Source organism: Solanum dulcamara, chromosome 2 (assembly GCF_947179165.1).
Source record: "Solanum dulcamara chromosome 2, daSolDulc1.2, whole genome shotgun sequence".
In the NCBI taxonomy this organism is placed as follows: domain Eukaryota; kingdom Viridiplantae; phylum Streptophyta; class Magnoliopsida; order Solanales; family Solanaceae; genus Solanum; species Solanum dulcamara.
Window position 1 is genome coordinate 6,625,366 of NC_077238.1, and position 21,658 is coordinate 6,647,023.

The 21,658-nt window shown below is 35.6% G+C and overlaps 3 protein-coding genes across 7 annotated transcripts; all 3 read left to right on the forward strand.

The window, feature by feature from the left end:
- The first annotated feature begins 1,736 nt into the window (after positions 1-1,736).
- On the forward strand, positions 1,737-9,570 carry LOC129880141 (ARF guanine-nucleotide exchange factor GNOM). Of its 4 annotated transcripts, none has more exons than XM_055954042.1 (5): positions 1,737-1,833; positions 2,124-2,260; positions 2,362-2,500; positions 4,114-4,947; positions 5,675-9,570. In XM_055954042.1, exons 4-5 carry the CDS (start codon positions 4,213-4,215, stop codon positions 9,281-9,283), a joined length of 4,344 nt encoding a protein of 1,447 aa, XP_055810017.1. In that variant the 5' UTR covers positions 1,737-1,833; positions 2,124-2,260; positions 2,362-2,500; positions 4,114-4,212; the 3' UTR covers positions 9,284-9,570. The 4 variants fall into 4 exon arrangements, with proteins under 4 accessions (XP_055810017.1, XP_055810019.1, XP_055810018.1 ...); XM_055954043.1 differs by having other exon boundaries at positions 1,739-1,833; positions 2,165-2,260; XM_055954044.1 differs by lacking the exon at positions 2,124-2,260.
- Positions 9,571-10,649: 1,079 nt separating this feature from the next.
- Positions 10,650-14,140, forward strand: LOC129880143 (vesicle transport v-SNARE 12-like). Of its 2 annotated transcripts, none has more exons than XM_055954045.1 (6): positions 10,650-10,793; positions 10,966-11,097; positions 12,428-12,486; positions 12,570-12,752; positions 13,512-13,682; positions 13,824-14,140. In XM_055954045.1, the coding sequence occupies exons 2-6, from the start codon at positions 11,001-11,003 to the stop codon at positions 13,977-13,979; spliced, it is 666 nt and encodes a 221-aa protein (XP_055810020.1). In that variant the 5' UTR covers positions 10,650-10,793; positions 10,966-11,000; the 3' UTR covers positions 13,980-14,140. The 2 variants fall into 2 exon arrangements, with proteins under 2 accessions (XP_055810020.1, XP_055810021.1); XM_055954046.1 differs by having other exon boundaries at positions 10,654-10,786.
- A 1,164-nt stretch (positions 14,141-15,304) lies between these two features.
- On the forward strand, positions 15,305-21,204 carry LOC129880144 (uncharacterized). Its single transcript, XM_055954048.1, has 5 exons — positions 15,305-15,779; positions 18,000-18,099; positions 18,169-18,292; positions 20,687-20,782; positions 20,862-21,204. The coding sequence occupies exons 1-5, from the start codon at positions 15,398-15,400 to the stop codon at positions 20,997-20,999; spliced, it is 840 nt and encodes a 279-aa protein (XP_055810023.1). The 5' UTR covers positions 15,305-15,397; the 3' UTR covers positions 21,000-21,204.
- The last annotated feature ends 454 nt before the right edge of the window (positions 21,205-21,658 follow it).

Consider the following 21,658-nt stretch of genomic DNA (forward strand, 5'->3'; position numbering starts at 1 on the left):
CAAGATGAAGGTAACAAGAGTATTGTGGGATTTTCCACCAGTAGGTTGGCTAAAATACAATACAGATGGGGCTTCGAGGGAAAATCCAAGTATAAGCTCCTATGCCTTTTATTTGAGAAATGAAAAAGGAGATTTACTGTATGCAGATGGAGCTACTATTGAAAACACCACTAACTCTGTAACCGAGGCGAAGACGATTTTAGAAGCATGTAAACATAGCAGGTAGGAGCAGCACAATAATATAATCATTCAAATAGATTATATTCTATTGTACAAGATTCTAGAAGGAAAATAGTCATGCTCCTGGATAATCAGAGAGATGGTGACAGAAATCAAAACATGCTTACAGGACAAACAACATGCATTCCAGCACATTCTCAAAAAAGGAAATCAACTAGTAGGCTACTTGACAAATATTGCAATTGATAAAGGAGGGTGCAACTACCAAGATTTCAACAGTTTGGAAGTAGCAGGAAAAAAGATCATTAACAGTGATAAACTAAAATGTCTTTATTTGAGAGTAACTCCAGCAAAGGGATAGAGGGGACAGAGAGGTTCAAAGTGTTGGGTGTTTTGTTTTTGGTTATTTGTTTATTTCTTTTCTAGTCGATTAGGCCATGTAGGGAATGAACTTTGTCCGAGGTAATGTAAGATGGTGTTTTATACTCGTTACTTCATCAATAAAATATCAAAATTTAACCCATAAAAAACCCCTAAAATCCAATCTATCTTATGATTTTGCAAACTAAAGGAGCAGTAAAATTAGAAATTGCAAATAAAAAAAGATTTAAGTTATATATAGATAATATGATAATGTTTTATACTATCAATATAATTTAACATTCTACAAGTGCTTACTTACTAATTATTTGAGTTTTGTTTCCCCTTATCTCAATTCATGTGCTTTACTTTTCTTTATAGGTTTTGTTTTATAAAAGAATATCAATTTTTATATTTAGTAATCATTTCAACTACGTGACATGTTTGAATTTAATCAAACTTTCAAAATAAATTTGAAAAGTATTCTTTTTCTAGAGGTGCTTTCTAAAAAAAATAAGAATAATTTATGTTTAATTAATCAATTGAAAAACACTTTTATCAATACTAAACATTAATTTGTGTTTGGTCAAGCCTTTAAAAATATATTTTTGGGCAGAATCTATTTTTTAGGCTTCTCAAAGAAAAAGAATCTATTACTATAAAAAAGGTAACTTGAAGAAATATTTTAACCACCCACAATAAGTATTACTTTTTTATTTCTCAAAAACTTATAATCAAAAAGAGTATTAAGACATAAAAAATGAATTGAAGAGAGTAAACAATATTATAGAATTATGTTCTACTATCAAAGTGCCATTACATATATTGTTTTTTCTCTTTTATTTGGGATTGAGATTTTTGAGCCGATGGTCTTTTGAAAATACCTTTCTATCTTTATAAGGTTATAGTAAGGTCTGTATATATCCTACACTTCCTAGATCCATTTATGAAATTTCACTGGGTATATTATTATTATTGTTCTACTATCAAAGTATGTGATACACAAAATGAAACTATTTTTCTCTTAATCAAATATTTCAGTTAGTGCTTCTCCCAAACAAGCCTTACATTGGTAAATGTAGATTTGTTCGACTCTAATGCGATTATTGAACGTAAAATAAATAAATTATAATCTTACTTTTCAAACATGGTTGTGTGTGAATATATTTTTATATCAAAAATTATTCTCGATTTTCTCTCACTTCTATTTAGTCTTCTCTTTTTATTCTCGATTTTCTTCCTCACACTCTCGGAGGTCTCTCTAGTCATCTTCAGCTGTAGATCCACACAGTGGTAAACCCTTTTTCTCTCTTTTTTACTTTCACTTCTTCAATTTCTAGCATTTTTACATCGATATGATTCAATTATTCACATTTTACTAAAAAAAATTGATGATTTTTTGATTCAATTCTCGGTACAGCAGTGTGAATATAAGCTGTGTTTATTTTATAATAATTTTCACAGAAATAAATAAAATGGTAATGTAAGAGTTGCTGAAATGTTGTGAAGAGTTGTTTATAGTCATCAATTTGGAGATTTGTTTTTTGGGTGTTGAATTAATGGTTGGATCTCCAACATTTTAGTTGCTGATCTAAAAGTTTAAGATATGTGGTATACCATCTAGAGGTCTCAGGGTTCAAATCTCAGCAGACACAAATTACTAGTGATTTATGGTGGATAGAGTTACGTAGTACGTGTTGCTGGTGGTGGAAGTTGGCAGGTATCTCGTGGACTGGACACCATGATTATCTACAAAAAATATATATAATTACGGTATAACATCTTGTTAGGACTTGAAAATTGAGTGTTTTTTTGTGTCAGAGTATGATGATTGGAGGACGAGACTTGGGTCACCAGTAGAGCTGCTCCATTGATGATCTGTAGGTGGGAAGGCTGCGTATTGTATACGTTGACATCTCTCCCTATCCCGCCACTATCAAGAGAGTACTTTGTGCTCTTGGTATGCGTCTTTCACTTGTGATGATTGACTTTGTTATTGACTGCATTGCTGAATGAATTGTTGTTCTTTCACTATGTGGGCGTCTTTTTCTATACTGTCTATCTCAAAAGAATGTCAATTGACTTGTGGAGTTCCACTTGTTTTAGTTAGTTCTGGTAGTTGATGGAATTTGAGGAACTGTTGTACCCTTTTTCGTTTTTCTTTTCTCTTTATGAGTTTTTCTGGCCAAGGGAATGTATGAAAGTAATTCAAATGCTTATTTGTGTTGCTTTTCTACTTTTGGCAAGCAGTGTAATTATATTTACTCCCTCCATTACTTTTTTCTTATCCCTTATACTAAAAATAGATTTACCTTTTACATGTCCATTTTAGCAAATTGAGATTTATTACTTTCTTCCAGTACTACCCTTATCATTAAGTAAATTATATAAAGTGCTAGTAGTCAAACTTACATTTTCAAAGCATAATTAATAAGGGTAATTTAGTATAACAATTTATGCCTAATGAGTAGAAAGGGACCGAGGGAGTAAGTAGGGTGATGAAGAAATACACTGCCTAATGAGTAGCTATGCACCATGAAGTTTCCATTTGCATAGTTGTACCTGTGTCAAACGGGAATGACGGGTGTTTTATTTTGATTAGATTGCTCAAAATATACTAATTACCTACTGATAATTGGACCATGTTCCAATGCCAGATTCATACCCAAATTCAGAATTCACAAACCAATCCCTGAAAGGTAGGTGAGTGGTCTGTAGTCGTTTAGGACTCTGACTGCCATTACTATAGAAAAAATAAGAAATTTCCTACTTGTGATAGCGGCCAGCGACATAGGTAAAATGCACTTTCAATATAATATGATGTTTACTTGCTAGGTTTAAAGGGCAGAAAACTTTCTGCTTTTATGCATGTACATCAACATAATCATCTTTTTTTCTAGGACAGTCTTTTGGAAAGGAGAATGGGCAATAACCAGATTAGGTATTGTGTCTCAGGGTCTAGAAGACACTCTTACTCATTAATCACATTATATTAGCATATTTCAGCCTTACATGTGGGAATCTGGTAGCACCATCAGACCGTTTATCTTCATTATCTATCTGCCAGAGGGAGATTCCTTTTTACTTCTACTGATCCGAGCTCCTGTTGTTTGGTATCATAATTGACAGTAGCAAGATATAAATTTGTGATAGTGCCAGTGCTTTTTTGCTGCATAGTATTTGGCACAAGGATGGCATGTAAGCAGAGTGAGGGGAAATGGGGTGTGGTGCCGGTAAAGCAAATATGGGACTAAGATGTAGTTGCAATGGTATCCATAAATTATGCTGCAGTGTATGATGTTGCTACGTTTCAATCTTTTGACCAAATAACTTATGGATTGAACGTGATCAGTTATCTGTACCGCGACTATTGTTTTATCTCCTGCAATTAAATTAGTACAAAAGCAGACCTAGTCTTTAATCTATTCCTTATACTTTTGAGAACTCTGTGAACAATTACATGGCATTTATATTGTAAAATATCTAGGATGCATTTGGTACCTCGTTACTCTTGCTGAGAAGTTAACAGATATATAATATAACAGCATTCTATTTTACTGCTGTTCTTTACAGGCCACAAGGGGTATGATTTGACTGCCTTTTAGAACAACCGTGTGAAGCACGTCCTTGACTACTAATCCAGAATACAATCCAATTGCACATTTTTTCGAAATGGGGCGTTTAAGGCCACAATCTAGTATCAAGGCAATCGAAGAGGAACCAGAAGATTGTGAGACAACCTCTTCCAACAAAACTGCTATAGCTTGTATGATTAACTCTGAAGTAAGTGCTGTTTTAGCAGTCATGAGAAGAAACGTTAGGTGGGGTGGTCGTTATGTTTCAGGAGATGATCAGCTAGAACACTCTCTAATCCAGTCTCTTAAGACATTGCGTAAGCAGATATTTTCGTGGCAGCATTCGGGGCAAACCATCAGTCCGGCCTTATATCTCCAGCCATTTCTGGATGTTATTCGGTCTGATGAAACTGGGGCACCAATCACTGGTGTTGCATTGTCTTCTGTTTTCAAGATCTTGACCCTCGATATTCTTGATCTTGATGCTGTCAATATTGAAGATGCAATGCACTCAGTTGTGGATGCTGTGACTAGTTGCCGATTTGAGGTGACAGATCCTGCATCAGAAGAAGTTGTATTGATGAAGATACTTCAAGTTCTTTTGGCATGCATGAGAAGTAAAGCATCGGTTGTGTTGAGTAACCAGCATGTTTGCACCATTGTCAACACATGCTTCAGAGTAGTTCATCAAGCTGGAACTAAAAGTGAGGTCTTACAGCGGATAGCACGTCACACCATGCATGGACTCGTGAGATGTATTTTTGCGCACCTTCCGGAAGTTGACAACACACAACATTCCATAGTTAGACGGCACGGTTCCACCAAAAATGAGGTACAGGTGCAGCTTGTTTTTAATCTCTGAAAGTTATCCTTTGTTACAGTCTCGAACATTATAGTTCCCAGCTATGGACTTGGCAATCTAACAAACTGTCCACAATCTCCAGTCCTTGGACCCAAAAATCAATAAGAAATGAGAAACATACTATATTTAATAGTGTTAGAATTTTTCTCATGAAGGGGGTGATTGAGTGGTTGAGGCATAGGAGTAAAAGTCCGGAGATCCCAGGTTTGGATTCCAGCTAAAACACTCAATTTTGAGTGATCTGCTCCAGCCTTAGTGGGTAGGTTTGTCCAGTACCTGTGCTTGTGATATATAGGAAATTATCCATTGGATAAATCAAGGTGAGTGCAAGCTTAGTCCAAACACCACTATCATTAGAAAAAAAATGAATCTTCTCATGGACCAATCTTGCCTTATGGGCATCATCCGATGAGCAAAGAAAATGGGAGCATGTCTTTTCTGTTGACTAAGTTCATCCTTTGAGCAAACTTTGCCTTTGTATTTTGTCCACGCATGCATCATCTTTGTTTCCTGCGCAGAGATGTCCAACTGGATTAAATAGAGCCTGGATACAGTACATTCATTATATCTGATCTCCTTTTTGGTCAGCAGTCTAGATTGATCTAGTATTTCTTGTGCATTCATCTTTTGCTTTTTGTTCTCTTATTCTTCTACCATATATGTTCGGAGCATTATATGTTAATTTCTTCTTATTTAGGTTGCTGGTATTGATAACGAGTACAGTTTCAGTAGCAAGTCGGAGAATGGGAGTGGTCCTTCTGAATATGATAGTCTACCACCTTCTGGAGGTTTCACTTCAACAGGTCTGCTTAGCAGTGTTACAGAAGAAGGCATGGTCATGGGTGACAATGGGAAAGATAGTGTTCCTTATGACCTACATTTAATGACTGAACCATATGGAGTCCCATGCATGGTTGAGATATTTCACTTCTTGTGCTCTTTGTTGAATGTTGTAGAACATGTAGGTATGGGTCCTAGAGCAAATACTATGACATTCGATGAAGATGTTCCACTATTTGCACTTGGTTTGATCAACTCAGCCATTGAACTGGGAGGCCCTGCTATTTGCAGTCACCCCAGGTTGTTGAGTTTGGTCCAGGATGAATTATTCCGTAATCTAATGCAGTTTGGTTTGTCAATGAGTCCATTGATTCTTTCAATGGTCTGCAGTATCGTTCTAAATCTGTATCAGCACTTGCGTACTGAACTGAAACTACAGCTTGAGGCTTTCTTTTCCTGTGTTGTCCTGAGACTTGCACAAAGTCGTTATGGGGCTTCATACCAGCAGCAGGAAGTAGCAATGGAGGCTCTTGTTGACTTTTGCAGGCAAAAGTCCTTCATGGTTGAAATGTATGCAAATTTAGATTGCGATATCACCTGCAGTAACATTTTTGAAGAACTTGCAAATTTATTATCTAAGAGTGCATTCCCGGTGAACTCTCCGTTGTCTGCCATGCACATTCTTGCTTTGGATGGTCTGATTTCTGTTATCCAGGGAATGGCTGAGAGGATAGGCAATGGATCCTATAATTTAGAATACACTCCAATAAATCTAGAGGAGTATAGTCCATTCTGGATGGTCAAGTGTGAGAACTATAGCGACCCTGATCATTGGGTACCATTCGTACGTCGACTGAAGTACATCAAGAGAAGGTTAATGATTGGAGCTGATCACTTTAATAGGGACCCAAAGAAAGGTCTAGAGTTTCTTCAAGGAACACATCTATTGCCGGAAAAACTTGATCCCCAGAGTGTGGCTTGCTTTTTCAGGTTCACAGCTGGGTTAGATAAGAATCTCGTTGGGGATTTTCTTGGAAATCATGATGAATTTTGTGTTCAGGTGCTTCATGAGTTTGCTGGAACATTTGATTTCCAAGATATGAACCTAGATACTGCATTGAGGCTGTTTTTGGAAACCTTTCGACTGCCTGGGGAATCTCAAAAGATAGCAAGGGTGCTTGAGGCATTTTCAGAGAGATACTACGAGCAATCTCCACAGATACTAGCTAATAAAGATGCTGCTCTGTTGTTATCGTATTCAATAATAATGCTCAACACTGACCAGCACAATGTTCAGGTAAAGAAGAAGATGACAGAGGAGGATTTCATCCGTAACAATCGGCACATTAATGGAGGTAATGATCTTCCTCGTGAATTTCTATCTGAATTGTACCACTCAATCTGCAACAATGAGATCCGGACAACACCAGAACAAGGTGCTGGTTTTGCTGAAATGAACCCTAGTCGTTGGATTGATTTGATGCACAAATCTAAGAAAACTTCTCCATACATCATGTGTGATTCTAAAGCCTACCTTGACCATGATATGTTCGCAATAATGTCGGGCCCTACTATTGCTGCTATCTCTGTGGTGTTTGATCATGCTGAACATGAGGATGTCTACCAAACTTGTATAGATGGTTTCTTGGCTGTTGCAAAGATTTCAGCGTGCCATCATCTTGAAGATGTTTTGGATGATCTAGTAGTATCTCTGTGTAAGTTCACAACCCTGTTGAATCCCTCATTGGTGGAGGAACCTGTTTTGGCCTTTGGCGATGATGCAAAAGCAAGAAAGGCAACTGTTACAGTTTTCACTATAGCAAACAAATGTGGTGATTTTATCCGTACTGGCTGGAGAAATATCTTGGATTGTATCTTAAGACTGCACAAGCTTGGTCTTCTTCCTGCACGTGTAGCCAGTGATGCTGCTGATGACTCAGAGGCATCTTCTGATCCAGGACATGGGAAACCCCTCCCTAATTCATTGTCTGCTGCTCATATGCAATCCCTAGGTACTCCCAGAAGATCTTCAGGACTTATGGGACGATTTAGTCAACTCCTATCTATAGATACGGAAGAGCCTAGGTCTCAACCTACTGAGCAACAACTTGCGGCTCATCAGCGTACACTGCAGACAATTCAGAAGTGTCAAATTGATACCATCTTCACAGAAAGTAAGTTTCTCCTAGCTGATTCTTTGTTGCAGTTGGCAAGGGCTCTCATATGGGCTGCAGGGAGACCTCAGAAGGGTAGTAGTTCCCCGGAGGATGAAGATACTGCAGTGTTCTGCTTGGAATTGCTGATTGCAATCACTTTGAACAATAGAGATAGAATCTCACTTCTTTGGCAGGGAGTTTATGAACATATTGCTCATATTGTACACTCAACAATAATGCCTTGTGCTCTAATTGAGAAAGCTGTATTTGGACTACTACGCATCTGCCAGAGGCTGCTTCCTTATAAAGAGAACTTAGCAGATGAACTTCTCAGATCATTACAACTTGTAACGAAGCTTGATGCCCGGGTAACTGATGCATACTGCGAACAAATTACCCAGGAAGTCAGTCGGCTAGTTAAAGCAAACGCTTCACATATCCGATCTCAAATGGGATGGCGCACTATTACTCAGTTACTTTCTATAACAGCTAGACATCCAGAAGCTTCAGAAGCAGGATTTGATGTCCTAGGTTTCATCATGTCTGATGGATCCCATTTGTCTCCGGCTAATTTTGTTCTTTGCATTGATGCAGCAAGAAATTTTGCAGAGTCTCGTGTTGGACCAGCTGATAGACCTGCTCGTGCGGTGGATCTTATGGCAGGTTCTGCTGCTTGTTTAGCATGCTGGTCCAAAGATGCCAGGGAAGCAATGGCGGAGGCAGAAGCTTTGAAGCTGTCTCAGGATATAGGGGAAATGTGGCTGAGGCTTGTACAGGGTCTGAGGAAAGTTTGTCTGGATCAGAGAGAAGTTAGGAATCATGCTCTTTCATCCCTACAAATGTGCTTGACAGGAGTAGATGAAATGTACCTTTCACATGGTCTCTGGTTGCAGTGCTTTGATATTGTCATTTTCACAATGCTGGACGACTTGATTGAGCTCACATCACAGAAAGATTATCGAAACATGGAAGAGACACTTATTCTTGCCTTGAAGCTGTTAACTAAGGTGTTTTTACAGTTGCTTCATGAGCTATCTCAATTGACCACCTTCTGTAAACTCTGGCTTGGAGTCCTCAACCGGATGGAGAAATACATGAAGGTTAAGGTCAGAGGTAAGAAAAGTGAAAAACTTCTGGAGCTAGTCCCTGAACTTCTTAAGAACACCTTGGTTGTAATGAAATCTAAGGGGGTACTTGTTCAGAGGAGTGCTCTCGGTGGAGATAGCTTGTGGGAACTGACATGGTTGCATGTGAATAACATCGTTCCTTCTCTGCAAGCTGAGGTGTTCCCTGATAATGAGTCGGGACATGTAGAGTCTGACCAGACAGACGTAGGTGGAAGTGCATATAATGCAATTGATCCAAGTTGAGAAACTACTGAAGCTTATTACTGCGTCTGTTAGATGAGAGTTACATTTCTGTCCAAATTTAGGTAAGGATTTACATATTTTTACCATGATATAAAACACATAGAGATGAACATCTGCTCATTTTCTCTCTGAGGAATTCGAACATGATCTGTCTCTGATATTGTATTAGAGATTGTGCATATTGTACAGAATGTAGAGTTCTAACCTAGTGTGTTAAGACTTATTGCACAAGATTGGCTTGGTCCGCCTAAGACTGTTTGAAACGTTAGTGCATACTGTTTGTGTAATTCTGGCCATGGAGAGTGTTTTTGCTAAAAGTGTTTTCGACTCTTTGCCCAATGTGACTCGAACCTTTAACCTATTGGTTGAAGATGGAGGTTGCTTACTACTGAGCTAACTCATCTCAACCCTTTACTTTCTTTTGTTTTACTCCAATATTTTAGCTAATTTTGTGGTCTGGTTTTGGTTCACAAAGCAATTAGTGTTTTTCTCTGCACAATTTGAAGAAGATCGAAATATTGCAATGTTTGCTGTGTTTATTACAATATTGGGAGTGGGTATATAATAACAAAAAAAGATTAAAATTTTCCTACTCAATAATCATATCTAAACCAACAACATGTCCATAATTTTACATATAAAAATTTGAAAAGAATATAATGTATGTAGACCTTAGTTTTACCTTTTGGGTAGAGAAGATATTTTTAATATACTTTCAATTCAAAGAAAGTAAATATAGCAGGATTAAAGGGAGTTAACGACAACAAAATAACATGATATACAAAAAAAGTAAATATAGCAGGATTAAAGGAGTTAACGACAGCAAAATAGCATGATATACAAAGAAAGTAAATATAGCAGAATTAAAGGGAGTTAACGACAACAAAATAGCATGATATACAAAACAAATGAAGCAACAATAATAGTAAAAAATAATGAACAAAATATATGCTAATACTAAATAGTAAATAATATTACTCAATAAAGGAGACGAACCCTGCCTCTTCGACATAAAAATACTTAGTTATCTACCCACCCTTCTAAACTAACTAAAATATTTAAAACTAACTAAAATATTTAAATTAGGACAAACTTCTTCTTTTTTGAAAAAGAATAAAAATATCTTTAATATATTAAAAATAATTTAAATAATATTTTTTCACCTAACAGATCAAATTTGCCCCTCAAGTCTAGCTATTGTATCAAAAAACTTTTAACGTATTAAAAATAGCTCAAAAAATGTCTTGCTCCGCGTATAAATCATTTTTTGTATTTCATAGGAGAAATATTTAAGTATCTAAAAGCTAAAGGGCTTTTTAAGAAAAAAGAAAAACTTATTTTTTACTGTATGAAGTCCCTATTTCTTATGAAAATTAAAAAGTGACGACTCATATTTCTCTCCCTGGGAACAATTTCTCTGAAATTTCCGTTTCTCATTAACAGAACTCTGATCCGAGTCCACTCAGTTTTAACTCGTCGGTGACTCGCCGTCTCCGATCATACGTACGCTGTAAGCTTTCATTTATGGTATACATGTATCTAGTTGATTGTTTTTGGTGGATCGGTTATGTTTTTTTTTTTTGTAATTTCATGTTGTTTGGTTTCTCAAAAACATAGGGTTTGTGAACTGGAAGTGTAGTTAGTATCAAATTCGATCCATTGATTTGATTTGTATTTTACAGGTTGAATTGTGTTTTGGCGGAGATTTTGAGGGAAGATGAGTGGAGTATTTGAGGGATATGAGAGGCAGTACTGTGAACTTTCTGTCAATTTGTCTCGGAAATGCAATTCTGCTGCTCTTTTGGCTGATGGAGGTAACTGATCCACTTGATTTTTTTATTTACTTTTTACTTTGTATGAGTTCGGGGGGTCAATGCGGAAATATGAATTCTTGGGATTTGCACCCAAGAGTGTGTCTTAGTGGTGAATGACCAGGTTGAGAGTTACTAGGTACTTGTGCTAGTGGGAGGTAGCAGGTACCCTGTGCAAGATGTTCCACTAATATATGGAGTCTCAGGATATATGCAAACTAAGCTAGTAGACATACCCAATTATTAAGGATTAATATTTCTAGTTATTGTACTCTTGCATCTTTCTTTTAAGACTGGTGAAAGAATTGCATGTCAATATAGGGATAAGTGTGAGATTTAGAGAAGCGTTAGCCGATTTGCAGAACTCCTAATTTGCTTAAAAAGACAAATTATTTTCCAGTAGTGGAATTGAAATAAGTCTATATAGAGCGGAATAATCATTGATGATTCATATAATAGTAGACTCTAACTAGTATGTGATTAAGTAGTAGTTCTTTGATTGATTAAATTGGCTTTATATAAATTCTGAGTTTTTATGGACGTGAACTTAGTACGCTTCTGATGTTCGCCACTAAGTCTGGTTAGAGCCTTGTATGTTAGTGTACATATAAGTGTGAGATTTGAAGAATCTTTAGGTTGGAGAACCTTTATATGCCTTAAGGGGTCATTGGGTTGGGAACAAGTTGTCCTGGGATTAATTATTCCGGGATAAGTTACTCCACCATGTATATGAGATAACTTATCCTATCACTATGGTATAAATGATGGGATAAATAATACAATGACTACTTAATACCTCAAACTAAACGTAGGATAAAATAATCTTGCATTTTATCCCGGGATTATTATATCTTATACCTCACACCAAACGATTCCTAACAGACAAATTATTCACCATTATTGAAATAAAATGGATTTGTACAGAGTGGAATAGATAATGATGATACATATAGCTGACCTCACCTAGTGTGGGATGGAGATGTAGTAAATTCCCTGAACTCACTTCAACTTTCAAGATTGGATTGATATTACAATAGGGAAGAGGTGTAAGCATCGCGAGTTGTGAAGTCAGATCATACTAAAGTCAATTAAAACATTTAGAGAAGGAGAAAATTTTAAGGAACAAGTAAAAAAAGAAGAATGAAAGACATTCCAATTCTGATTTGTATGTTAGTATCTATTTTGCTAATTTATTTAGGTTATACCACTTGACAAACAACATAACAAGCGTCTGATTTTCCTTTTCTATGTTAAGGCTTTGGTAAGTTGTTAAATATCTTCTGTACCACTATCAGATGGATTATGATTATAACTTTGCAACTGTAATAAGCAGAGCCGAAAAACCAACAGATTTCCGAACTCAAAGTGGGATTGGATGATGCAGATGTGTTGGTGAGTTGTTGACTTTTTTAATTTTTTCCTTTTCAAAAAGATTTCTTTTTTAGAACTGATAATGAATGCTGGTCTGTGCTTAGATACGGAAAATGGATCTTGAGGCAAGAAGTTTGCAACCGAGTTTAAAAGCAACGCTACTTGCTAAACTGAGGGAATACAAATCAGACCTGAATAAGTTGAAGAAAGAAGTGAATAAACTAGCCTTGACTAGTGCTAATCAAGCTGCCCATGATTTAGAGTCTGGAATGATGGATCCACATGCAGTATGTATACTTAAATTTTCCTTCTCTCCTTTTTTCTTCTTCTCCTTATTTTTTTCGTTTGAGGATTCCACTATGTCATACATGCTTTCATATAATTTAACTTGAATGATGTATTAGCATTTGCCATAGTAAAGTGGTGTGGTGATGTTTAACTATGTGATAGTGGTCTCAAGGTTATATAAATTTCACCTGAATGATATGTTAGCATCCATTGTATGCAAATTTCTTCGGGAGAAGCTAAGTGTTGTTTTACATAAAGTGTTCATGCTTGGTCGTTGATATCAAAGTTGGTCAAATCAATCGGACATCAGAAGTTGCATGACTTATAAATCTGCTACTTGTCTAAGAGGAACTGATTAGGTTCACTTACATTGCCATCTATGATCTGTCCATTGGTTTTTCTTCATACTGTTAGTGGCCTTTGTTATTCAAGCCCTGACAGAAATTGATGAAATGTCATGGCCTTTGTTGGTCAAGCCCTGACATAAATTGATGAAATGCCATGGTGCCAAGCACAGAAAAGGTTCAGCATATATTACCTGCTTACCACTTCAGTTCCTTATCTCTCTTTCTTACACAAGATAGTTGAAAGCATTGATGTTCAGCATGGCTAAAGGACAAGTCTGCTAATGTTTGGTTGGCTTTCCAAAAAATTGACTGTAGACATAACATTTTATCTTAATCCAAATATATGGCTGGTGGAATTCATCTTTACATTTCTTGGCTTTGCCTGTAAAGAGCCATAATGTGATTTTATAGGCTTCTGCAAATCAAAGGGAACGCTTAGCAATGTCAACAGAAAGGCTCGATCAATCAAGTGACAGAATCAGGGAGAGCCGAAGGATTGCCCTAGAGACTGAAGACCTTGGTGTCTCAATTCTAGGGGATTTGCACCAACAGCGTGAAACACTTCTACATTCACATAATAAGGTATTAGACCTTTTGAAATTTCCGTTCTGGTTCTAGTAGCCCTTTTATTTCCGCCTTACCCTCTATTTGAGTAACTTCAACTTTTCTGGTTAGTGTAGCTATTTGAGCAGCTATGTTTATCATTTGTCTGTCTTTTTACAGCTTCATGGCGTGGATGATGTCATTGACAAGAGCAAGAAGATCTTGACTTCTATGTCTAGAAGAATTAGCCGAAACAAGTGGATTATGGGCTCTGTGATTGGAGCCCTTATCCTGGCAATCATTCTTATTCTGTATTTCAAGCTTTTCCACCATTGAGTACCCATGTAATTCATTGGAAGATTGGATGTAAATCTGGTTTGTTATCATGTATCTGGCTTGTATGCTATATGGGTTCGCACTTTCAGCTGCATTCTAGTGTATAACCTAAATGAAACCATCTGATACTAAAAGGGAAAATAAGCACTTGATTGTCACAATATTGCTCCCATTCTTTCTTATCCCCTTTCTACCTGCCATTTTGTACAGTTGCCTCCTGAGTCCTGCCTATCGTAGTTGATTGTTGGTGTCATATGGCGTTTGATAATGTGCCATATATCTATTGTCTAAATGCTATGTATAGTAGTAAGTGAAATGGCAAATGCACGTTTATGTGATGCATCAATTGTCAAATAAGATTACGACGTAATTGTGCTTTCAAAATATTTTGTTCATGCTCTTGTTAATCACTATTTTATTTCCTAACTGGGATGTCTTTGTTAAAGCTGTTTTTTTGAGCTCCGAGAATGTACATGTCTCACTTTGGTTGTATAAAAGTTTCTTCTAGCTTGAGATATTTCATGGTCTTCATTATCTCAACATTTTGGGTTTGATACTTAGACTTCAAAAAGAAGTTGCAAAAAAAAAAAAAAATCCCGATGCACGAAGCATCTACAATCAGGCTGCTCTGGTGAAAGGTTGCACCTCCAACGCAGCCTGTTCAGGGTCTGGAAAAAAGTCGCACTTCAAGCGTGTTAGGTAGGTAGCCTACTTGATTTTTGTAAACAACTTTGGACAAAGAGTTTTTGTAACAGTTTCTGAAAATTTCTAAAATTGAACTTTGAACAAACTGGTGGCACCCAAAAGGCCAAAAAGTATATTACGTGAGGGACTAGGAGATAAGGATAGGTCAAACCTCATTGTGTCATTGTTACGCCTAGGCTATAAATTTTGGTTTATTTAAGTTGTCCAAAATAACTTCTTTTTTTATTTATTTATTTTCTTCTGCAATGGTCGAATGATTTATATCTTTTGAAGATTTAATTACTATTTTTATTTCAATTTATTTTTTTTATTTTTCTTTTTAGTATATTCAATATATGTTATTTGAGTCGAAGATATGACAAAATATCTAAAAAAATGTTTCTTTTATATTTTGATAACTCTTTAATTCTAACATTATAAAAAAATATTTTTAGATTACAATTTTTTTTTAAAAAAAATGATACATTATAATTTATACATATCTTTGTCAATTAAACTAAGATAAATAAATTAAAATAAAGTAATACTTATTTTTTATTTTTTTCAGGATAGGAAATTTTGAAGCTTATCGTTGTTTTCTATTTTCACAAATTTTCCAAAATCTTGTTAACAAAAAAATCTGTAAAATAGAAAATTCCAAAAGAAGATTCACACATAACAAACTCCTTTTTTTTTCTTCGCTCCTCTTCCAACTACCTGATCTCACAGTATCAATGGATTCTCTATCATCAGTTTCTCCGTCAATCGTTCTTCCTCCCGGAAAGTTTCTCCGCCACCATCACCGGAGGCGAATCTCCGCTTTCTCTTCTCACGCCAAGTTCAAAGGTTTTCCTCGATTCCGGATTTCAATTTTCAATGGAAGTAGTGGTAGAACGAGGTCTATGGCTGTTTGTTGCAAATTGAGTACTAGCGGAGGAGATGAGGAGAAAGAAGAAGAAGAGGAAAGTTTGAGGAGAGATGATGAAGTGGAGAGAGCCCTTCGTATGGATGGTACTATTCCAGGGACTCCTAACGAGTTTGTTGAACAGGTGTCTTCTCGTGCCTATGACATGCGTAGACATCTTCAACAAAGTTTTGACAGCAGCAGCTATGACGGTGAACTTCAATTCTCTCCTCTATTACAGTTTTCTTACGGTTTTCATATCGTTTTTCTAATTTATGCAGCTGCGAAAAATATTAGTAGAAATATAGAGTTTGAGAAGTCTAAACATTTGAATGAAATGAAAGAGTTTGAAGTACTTGAAAGCTTTCAAAATGATTTACAGAATAATATTTTGTCCCAAGGACTTAGTTCAAGTGGGGGAAGGTTGAGGGATTAGTAATTAAGGACAGAGTTCGAGTCCTGCGCCATTCTGGTATTTAAGTGGAGAAGGGTAGAGCGATAGCTCCGTTACCCCCAAGGTTCGGAGTGGGTTGGTCCTAATGGTTGGCCCCAAACAGATTTTAGGTCATCAAAAAAATTATTGTTAGTGGAGTGCTGTCAAACATTTGGAGTTAGTTTTCACCAAATTGGTGGCTTGAGTTAATAGGCTACCCTTCTTATTTGCTTTTCTAAGAAGTCTACTTTCAGATTGGGCAAAGTCTTTAGGTTGTTTAAGTAGGTTTGCCCTAAGGTCGTTGCAGAAGTACACAAAACATTCTAAAACAAAAAAGTCTTAACTCTTTTAGTTGCGCACCAAAGAAGATTGCCTCCATGATCACTGTTTACAGTGTCTGCTCCTACTGGAGTGATTCTTCTAGTTTCCAAATAATTTTTGAAATGAAAAGAGTCATAAAAAATGAAATAGAGGAAGTCCATTAAGTACTGTGATCAATATATAGTAAACGTTCTTCTGTTTAAGCAAGCACTGGTGTAATTTCTTAGGTAACTGCTTTGATCAATTCACTGAATTATCTTATCTTTGTTCTTTTTATGAAAATGTGGCTATGGTTCACGAGAATGAGATTGCATTGCACTGAGAGAAATCTTAGGCTTTCGATGAAATATTCATCCTTTAATGCATTAAATAGCTGGATTTGGCATAGTTTGAAGGTTGAACAGAGTATTTATTTTTCCATTTTCTTAAATGTCATAGCCAGTGCTGATTATAATCAAGGCAAATTGCAATTTCATTACATGTCCTTCAAAGTTTGATTGCATTAGTGGAGGATGTCAATTAATTTATATCTAATGACTTTCTTATCCTCCTTGAAACCCATGCTACTCCACAATCAAGCATGGCAGTGGTGTTTTTGATATCTTCTCGTAATAGTAACTGTGGCTGTTATTATCAGAAGAATTCAGCTGAACATAAAAGTAATCATTGTGTCTAATTTATCTAGAAATAGAAGAACTAAGTGGCTACCTCACAAACATATAAATGAAAATAAAGTGTCTTCTTATACTATTATAATTTAGAATTTTATCATTCTTATAGGGCAGAACATTTAAGAACGATCGCATAACAATGAACAAAGAAATTTTGAATGTAATTTCATAAACCTTTTTTAGCTTCTTTAAAACTCTCATAATTATCCATATAGTACAAAACTTGAAAATAATGAAAATTTCCACTAAGATATGACCTAGCACCTTACAGAAATTAAGATAGCCGCAATACAATAAAGGTAAGTATGAAAATGCACACCAAAAATAATGACTCGCCAAAAGGGTAGTCTCAATGGAAGGGACTGAAAAAAAATACACTATAATGATTACTCTCCTTTCTAGAATCTTTAAAACCATTTTTGTGCATTCTTCATAAGAAAAAAAATCTATCAGAACGCTATCAATTTTCTGATGTTCAATAAAGTAATAGATTTATATTTCAAGATTAACATATATTATAAATAAGTGTGCAAAAACCTCAGCATATAATTTTTTAAAGAATTATATGTTAATTATTGGAGTATTATACTCAAAAGAAGACTATATTCAGTAAACTTCTTTTGCGTAGAAATGATCTTTTGTGTTCTTAACTTTTCATTATGATGGACTTGTGATGAAGTAGTTTGCTGAAGTACATCAGAAATTTGATCCTTGCATTAACAATGTACTTGTAGCTCTGCTAGGACGACTAAGGACCAACATGTTTAATGATTTCAAGATGCCTTATTAGTGCTAGCTGATAAAAATCTTTCCTGCTCCCTGCGAAACACATAATGTAGGTCTTAGAGCAGACAAATCATAGAAGAAAACAGAAGGTTATATTAGAATCCAGGGCCCATATCATAACCAAAGAACATGAGCGGCAGAAGCTAGCTGTAGTGTCTGCATTTTGAACATTTCTCTTTCGAAGTGTCAAGAAGTCATAAACTGTCGATCTTTTGCTGCAGTGCTGGAGGCTAACCCTTGGAGAGAAACACCTAAACCTGTATATGTGCTGACCCAGAGAGAGAACCAGCTGTGTACAATGAAGACCCGGAGAAACCGAAGGTGTGTTTATTTCTTTTAGCTTAATTGAGTATCCTAATTGTATTGGCTGAGATTCTTTTCCTCTTGCAGTGAGGTTGAAAGAGAGCTTGGGATGTTGTTCTCCAAAGGAAGAAAATGGAAAAGTCGTGCAAAGCAGCCAGAAGCTGACACGAGATTTCAGATGCTTGTTGAGGATATCAGAGAGGGAGTACTTGTAAGTATTTGTGTTGATTTCCTCTTTCAGTTTTCTATTTCATGACACCCTTAAGTTTTCTTACATATTTATAAGATCTAGAGCACGGGATATACTGAAGCATCTGTAACCCTTAAGAAAAAGCTTTAAGTTAGTACTAATACATACTTAAACCAAAGAAGAATTGTTGTACGCTTGAAGCGTTACTATTGTAGATAAATTACATCCTTAGAGTGTGATGTCTAAGACTATTACCAAATATGAGCTTTATCTAAGATTTTTTTTTGAAAAAAATTTCTTTATCTGCGCCAGTGTGTTCATGTTGTTTTTTTTAATAGATGGGACAACAAAAAAGGGATTAAAATGACTCTCTTTGGATTGAAATTGCTTTCAATTGCTTTTCAATAATTTTATCAAGCAATGAGGGGCTTTAAATAGCCAACATAAAATACATAATCTGCATAATTTGAAATTTAAAACAACCTAAAATATTTCAACAACTCTAACAGCCTAACTAAAATTCAAAATTCAAATTTATTTAAACTAAACAACTTATTTTGCTAAAAATTACTGCAGTAACTAAAAACATATTTCAACACTCCTTTAATTACTGCAATTAAAAAAACTGCTCCTCCTCAATTTTTGCTCTAGCAGTTGATGCTGAATTTTTCTTGGTTATTTTTGAACTCGTACATTTTTTGGATATTGATCTTTCTCTTTTTTCTTTCTTTTTCTTCTTTTGATTTTGTGCTTCAAAAACACCTTCCGTGACATTATCTTCTGTAGAACTTCTTTTGAAAGTGCTTTTATTTGGACAATTGTAGGATTTACAAAGTGTTGTTTGAAGTATTTTTCTTCCATAACAACAACACATATGGCATAGGCCATAAAATATGATTTCATTTTCACTGATCAAATCTGATAATTTTTGTCAGTGAAACTTTTTGGGCATTCAAAGAGAGAATACTGCTTGACATCTATTTTTTAAGTTGAAAATTGGTTTAAAATAGCTTGTGCGTTGAAAAAAGCACGGATTGAAAATAGCCCTGATGGGTTAAAATGGGTAGCCCTGACGGGTTAAAAGGATAGACCTTACGGGTAAAAAATGGTATGGTAGTTATTTGAAAGAACTCACAGATCCCATAAGATCAATAAAACTCTTGATACCACTGTTGGTTTTTTAAAAAAATGGAGCAGCAAAAAATGAGTTAAAATGACTCTCTTTGGATTGAAATTGTTTTCAATTGTTTTTCAATAATTTTATTAAGCAATGAGGGGCTTTAAATAACCAACATAAAATACATAATCTGCATAATTTGAAATTTAAAACAACCTAAAATATCTCAACAACTCTAACAACCTAACTAAAATTCAAAATTCAAATTTATTTAAACTAAACAACTTATTTTGCTAAAAATTACTGCAGTAACTAAAAACAAATTTCAACCGTTCAAGAAATAACATTATAGACTAGAGCTTCAAATTAGTCGATTGTTAGGTGATTAGACATCTGCATACATCTTTGACCATTGACTGATGATTGAGACAGTTCTCTTTCTGTAAATTGTCCATATGCAATTCAAGATATCTCATGGAGGATCAAAATTGCTAGAGAAAGAAACTAGGAAAGGAAAGAATAAGATTGAAAAGTTGTGTTCCTTAAGAATTATTGTCTCATTACATGAGGTCTTGATATTTCACATGTATGGAAGTTGTTGACTCCAGTATGCCATGAAATGATTCAAATAAGTTCTGGAAGCCATAGTTTTACCGGTCTAGCATCACACTTTCGGTACTTATATTAAGTGAATTCAACAACTGATCATTTTCTATTTAGAGAAATCAGTTTTTATTCTTCAATTTATAGATGTGTGTATGTTTATGTCCTTATGAAAGGAAGAGTATATGGATAATGTGACAACCATCTCAGAGCTAAAGCTCTATATGCTTGCAACTCTGATGAATAGAATGCCAAGACTCAGCGCTCCCTTCAACCTAAAGAAAAAGGAATTAAAAAATACTTGTGCTTTTTATACTGATAGTACAAAATTTTACTGAAGTTAAATTGCTGATTTTATTTGAAACGTTTGAAAGAGAGGGAATGGTGTTTACTTTGTCAAAGTTGTTGGTCTGGTGAGTAGTGATTGAACATGTAAAGAGGGCAGTCCTGTTGTTGGAATATGCATTTTTTTTATGTAGACATGCTATTGCTTTCTACTTTCCCCAGGACTCGTTCCATCCCAATGGAGGACTGCTCGTCTGTCTTGTATAGAATGCCTAGATAAAGTAGGTAATTTACCCTTCTCAGTCTTTTGGCTAAGATCAAATGAAGTTAGAAACTCGGAATTTCTTTTTCAATTGAAAACTAGATTAAGCAAAATTCTTCTGCAAACTAATATGTTAAACTCTATGAAGGTATTTGAGGATGAAAATGAGGCTGCAAATTATTGTGACTTGCTTCAGGGAGGTGGTCAAGGCTGTGAAGGTGTTGCAGAGATAGAAGCTTCATCAGTAAGAAAAAGCTACAAATTGCTTCTTTCAGGAGTGAGTTATTTTCTGGTGGTCCTAATTGCGATTTGACCTTCTATAGGTATTTGACCTATGCCGGAAGATGAGGGCACTGGCAGTTCTATTTCGTCGGGGAAGAACACCTCCCTTGCCCGAAAGCCTCAAGCTAAACTTAAGGGCACGCAAGCGCTCACTAGAAGACCAAGAGAACGTAATATAACGTTGCTATGCTTGAGCCGAGTACAGGTGATCTCCTTTGTCTAGTATGCAAAAACATATTGGACACAGTAAATCAGTAATATAATTCTTCTCTGTGCAGCTATTTTAGTCTGCGATAGCTCTGACATGTATATAATATGTCACATAATTCTAATGATTTATGTATATAAAGGAATTCTCAACTGTATCCTTGTCCAAATCATCATCATCAACAATTGCATACTTACTATAATCCTACAAGTGCGGTCTGGGGAAAGTGTTATGTACGCAAATCTTACCTCAACCTTGTGTAGGTAGAGAGGTTTCCGATAGACCCTCGGTCAAGTAAAGCACATCAAAGCAGCTAAGAGAAGTGAATAGTAATGAAGAAGTCATTACGAAAATACTAGAGAAAAGAACAGTTGCACAACAAATAATATGAAAATTGAAACAAAGGAAGTAGCAAGTACTAATACAAAATATTTAGATAGAGCTTCACGGGCTCCGGACACCGGGTGGCAAACCAAAAAAAAGTACTAATACAATCAAAGAATAAGATGATACAGGAGTGGTAGTAATAATATTGATAAGGAAAACTATACCACAATCGACTACCTACTATCCTGATTGCTCACTTTTCATATCATTCTATCCAGAGCATATCCTTGATAAGGTACAGGT